General features: G+C 46.2%; 1 protein-coding gene across 1 annotated transcript; it reads left to right on the top strand.

The window, feature by feature from the left end:
• The first annotated feature begins 7 nt into the window (after positions 1-7).
• On the top strand, positions 8-4,348 carry LOC103921966 (T-cell surface glycoprotein CD4-like). The gene is made up of 8 exons (XM_009330028.1): positions 8-38; positions 1,767-1,922; positions 2,008-2,151; positions 2,386-2,661; positions 3,104-3,466; positions 3,586-3,828; positions 3,919-4,037; positions 4,277-4,348. The coding sequence occupies exons 1-8, from the start codon at positions 8-10 to the stop codon at positions 4,346-4,348; spliced, it is 1,404 nt and encodes a 467-aa protein (XP_009328303.1).
• Positions 4,349-4,865: the final 517 nt, after the last annotated feature.

The raw sequence follows: 4,865 nt of genomic DNA, 5'->3' as shown, positions 1-4,865 counted from the left end.
GAGCAGCATGCCTTCCGTCTTCTTGGTTCTGCATCTGGGTGAGTCCTTGGCTCAGCGAACCCTCCCAGTTCTTACAGTCTTTCCACAAGCCTCACAACATTTGCGGTGTTTTTAGGTTCCTCCTGATTTGCCATATAATGTACTTCACATGGTTTAGAGCAGGCTCATTCCAGTCACGAAGCTGTGACAGCTGCCTTCTTACCTTGTCTGGCCCACCCCTGCACTGCCCAACAGCTCTCTGCGGGGCCACGCAGTGGAGATGAGGACAGAGGGGCTAGAAGCTGAGAGGCTCCCTACATCCATGTCCTGTTATTTCAGAGGCATCATGGACAGCTCAAGCTTTGGGACTCAGGTTGATCCCAGCCTGCCTGCTGAGCCTGCCAGCCAAAACCAGGGTGTCTGGAGCATCACCAGGCTTGGGGAGCTGCCCTGTAGAGACACAGAAGTGGGGTTCCTGTGGGAGCCAGGGTCTACACCAAGCGCAGAGTGGAAAACACTGCCCTCCACACTGCCTCCAGCTGCCTGGGCAAAAACATGTGTTTCTCGTCACAGATTTGCCCTTACAAATGTGATGCTACCGGCTTGCTCAGTTTGACTGCTAATGTTACAAGGTTTGGTGGACTTTTTAGTGCTCATTTTCCAAGAAAGGAAGGCGACTGAATAAGGCCAAGCCTGCATTTCTCAGATACTCAGCTTTGACTCCTCTGGTTGCAGAGGAAAGATTGGAGATCTTTTATGCACCCTAGAACCAAAAGATACCAACTCTTATTAATAACATTTATAATTTCACAGTTTAAGACAAAATCATCATTTTCTGTTGTCCAATGGGCAATTATTGAAAATCTGTATTGGCAATGTTGCAGATTACCTATGCTCTTGGAGGAATATGTAACTTGTGGAAAACCCTCCATTAAACTCATGTAAACGTTTTATTTTGCACTTCTGTGGCTCTCTAGTACTAGGGTCACCTGGGGGATCTGCAGGTTAGGCAGCTCTGAGAGCTTACCAGCAGTGAGGCAGGAGACCACAACCCCCTTATTCCCAATTGTACCTCTGGCAACTTCATCTCCTTCTTATGGTCTCCTGCAGAAATCCTCTTTACAGTGAAGAAAGGGAAGTCGTTCTTCCAAGAAACCACTCCTAATGTTTCTTCAACATTATGCATCCTACTTCTTTTACTGTCACATAGCCCTCTGTCACAAGAACAGGAACCTGACGTTAGGCCAGCCTTCTTTCTTTCTTTTTTATTTTATCCTTTCATTTTCCTGGGCTTTCAGTCTTGCTCCATGCAAAAATTGGAAGAAGGGGTGAGCAAGTTTGCCAGTGCTGCCTCAAGTCTTGACTGGGAAGTGAAGGAGAGCTGGCTTATGCTGTCCTGCCTTTGCTACCAGTAGGACAACTAAATCTTGTCCAATGGAAAAAGGTTGTTTCAGTAAAACTGTTAACATCTCAAAATTGTGAATGATGGTGAATCCACCACAACCACTGGTATTTTCCCATATTTCTGAATGTATGTGAAACAGAATAGCCGTTAGCCAGGTAAAGTGCCCAAAGAGGAGGACAGGGAAGCTATGGAGCTGAAAAGAAAAGGGATTGATTGATTGATGAGACAAAGGAATGAAAAATTCAGAAATTGAGGATAATCTTCCCAGTGCCGGGGAAAGGGAGGAGAAATATCTGCGTCTTTCTGGGGGGATGGGAAGTATTCACTGAGCCACCCTTCAGAAAGTGAATGTATGCCTTTTTTGATGGGTATTGACTTTCAGGTCTGGTCCGCATTATGGCTCAACAAAACGAACTACAGACTGGGGTCGCAGGACAGGCGGTGATCCTGAACTGCCGAGGCATACCTAGTAATGCTGCTGTGACCTGGAAGTACCATAAGTTTGTTGTAAGGTCATTTTCACCTATGCCTTTGAAAGGTAAGGCTTCCAGTTCATCCCCCCTTCTCTCCAGTGTATGGCTGAGAAACCTCTTCCCTCCTAACCAAGCTTATTTTTTCAAAAGGCAAAGCTGCCATGGCCGATCGATCTGAAATCAACCCCAACAGTAAACACCTGAAGCTGTTTGACTTAAGGCTCTCTGATGCTGGCATCTACACCTGTGAATATGACTCTCACACAGTCAGTATCTCACTGCATGTCTTTGAATGTGAGTGATTAGAGGGCTTTTATCCATGAGGAGGTGAGGGGGGAGGAGACTGTAGAGCTCGGAGGGACATCTCTGCTGGGATTCTTTATGCAGCTGCCATTTCTTCTGGCTTGGGCTATCATAGTTCATTTCTCCTCCATCTCACAAAGCCTCTGTATTCTGTTTGCTGTGACACCTGCCCCTCTCTTGCAGGAAGAGGAGTTGACTTACTGGCTGTGCTTTTTCTTTTTACAGTGACAATCTCCTTAGATGGGCACTTCCTGCCAAATGAAGTCCCCGAGCTGACTTTAATGCAGAATTCATCCCATCATCAACCCAATCTCATCATCACATTGTTTAACAGTAAGAATAACATAGTAAGACCAGAACTCTTACAAAACAAGACCCGTCAAAAATACATACTGAAGTTAAAGCAACTGGAGACTGTGGACAGCGGGACCTGGATGTGTCAGGTCCATTCAGACTCTCCATTGATTAATCAAAACATCTCCTTTGATGTGAAGGTATTAGGTATGTGACAACAAAAATGCAGTTCATGCACAGGCTTGGGAACCAGTGCTCCCTCCAGCTCATGAGCTGTGAGCTTTTACTTTCCAGCATCCCAAGCAATGGGATCGGCTTCCCAGGGCTTCCAACACTGCAGCTTGGGGATTGCTCTGCTGCCTGAGCTCTGTTCCACACCTGCTCCCATTTTCCTCTCCAGGATTGGTGAGGAGAGGATCCTCCTCTTCTTGCGGTCTGTTCTCCTCAGCTCTGGTGAGCTTGGGAGCTTTGGCTCTTTAAACCTATTCTCAGACACTAACTGTTTATACTTCCTGGGGTATCTCGTGGCTTTTCTCCAAGTCCTCTTTCAACTGAGCACAGCATGCATCTCTCCAGATCAAGAGTGGACACAGGCAAGTGTAGCCATAGCTTTCCCTGCTTCTGTATTCTTTGTCTCTTCTGAATTCAGGTTTTCAGAATCCAGATTTTGAAAGAAAGTATGCAACTGTTGATAGCACTGTCGTCTTGTCATGGCATCTGAACTTCCAGAAGATAACATGGAAAGAAGGTTTCACAGGACAACTGAATTGGAAACAACAGGAAAGTGCAATCGCTCGTGAGTTACTTGATTTCAATGTCACAGCAGGAGGAAAGCAGCATGAGACCAAAAAAAGTAGCCACTTTCAGTTTGAGATATCTGGAAGCAAACCTGAAAGTACCATAGCAGTGAAACTCCCTAAAGTCCATTTCAACCACTCTGGGCAGTACCAGTGCCAGCTGGCGTACAACAGAAGATACGTGCAGAGCAAGATAGAGCTGGTGGTGATGAAAGGTGAGAGAAAGAGAAGTGGGTCAAGAGATGAGGAGCTGCAGAAACCTGGAAGCCACAAGAGTATGGGTGGACCCATCTTCCCATCCTCTCACTCACATGTCCTTTTCTTACCTTTACAGTCTCAGCCAACCCTGTTGGGCCACTCCCCAGAGGGGCCAAGATGACCCTGATCTGCCAGGTCTCTAGTCCACTCCCATCCAATGCCCACTTGTGCTGGGAACGTGTGAATGGGACTCAGATGGACAACAAGAAGTCAAAGCAGCATGAAGTAAAGGTGGAGGTGAACGTCAGTGCTGCAGGGCTGTGGAACTGTCACCTCATAGAAGACAATGAAAGGAAGATCAGCCTTAATTATGCCGTGGGTATGGAAATTAGCATCACATCCCTGCCTCCACCCAAAAGCCTTAAAATTCTCTTTGTTTCTGTGTCTGAATACTTTTCTCCTTCCACAGAGGAAGCTCCTGTTTGGATTAGCTATGTGGTAATTGGAGCAAGTATTGGAGGCAGTGTATTGGTGTTTGGCCTTGCATGCCTGTGCATCATCAGTGGTATAAACTGGAAGCAGAGAAGGGTGAGTGCCCTGGTCCCTGTGAAAGGTGAAGAGATGACAGTATCCCCAAACCATAGGAGGAGTCTGATTTTCTGTCTGGGTATAGGGCAGAACAGATAAAGGGTCAATCCTTAGACTCAAAGCAAATGGTTAGAGATGGACAGCCTGCAGATGTCAGGCAGTACTTTACTACCACTTCAGAGGAAAGCATTTGAAGCATAAAAATATCCAATCGTTATTTATCCCTTCTCTCTTGGCAGCAACGAGCAAAAAGGATGGCACGAGCAAGACAATACTTGCTAGAAAACAAGACATGTCAGTGTCAACAGTAAGTAGCAATGAGGGCACCCAGAATGGGCAAAGACTCTGGCTTCAAGACAGGGGAGCTGGATGGTCAAGTGGGGAGAAATGAGCTTGAGCTTGCTTGGTGCTACAGTACAGCTGAATTTCAGCATTTTCAGCTCTTACTCATGTTAAGTCATGCTTAAGAGTTGTAAGCTACGTTTAATGAATTTTCTGTTATGCCCCAAACACATGGTAGCACTATGCTGGGAAACTTTTGAGCAGAGAGTTTCACTTGAATTACCTTGATCTTGAGAGATGTTAGCCAAACCCAAGCAGGAGCCCCAGAGTCCTTTGATAGGTTCCACAGTGGATCTGGGACCTGAATATCGAGGTTGTGGAGGTGGAAGGCACACAACCAAGCTCAAGGATGAACCCCAAATTTAAAAAATCCATGATGTCCATAATGTAATTCCAGCTCTGCTAGCACAGTGCTGGACTGCAATCTGTGAAAATTGCCAATAACCTCCTGGGAGCAAGGAAAGAGAAGAGAAAAATCACAGAACA

The sequence above is a fragment of the Pygoscelis adeliae genome, unplaced genomic scaffold, assembly GCF_000699105.1.
Source record: "Pygoscelis adeliae isolate BGI_AS28 unplaced genomic scaffold, ASM69910v1 Scaffold120, whole genome shotgun sequence".
In the NCBI taxonomy this organism is placed as follows: domain Eukaryota; kingdom Metazoa; phylum Chordata; class Aves; order Sphenisciformes; family Spheniscidae; genus Pygoscelis; species Pygoscelis adeliae.
Note: the sequence above shows the minus strand (reverse complement) of the source record. Positions and strands in the feature narration are given on the sequence as shown.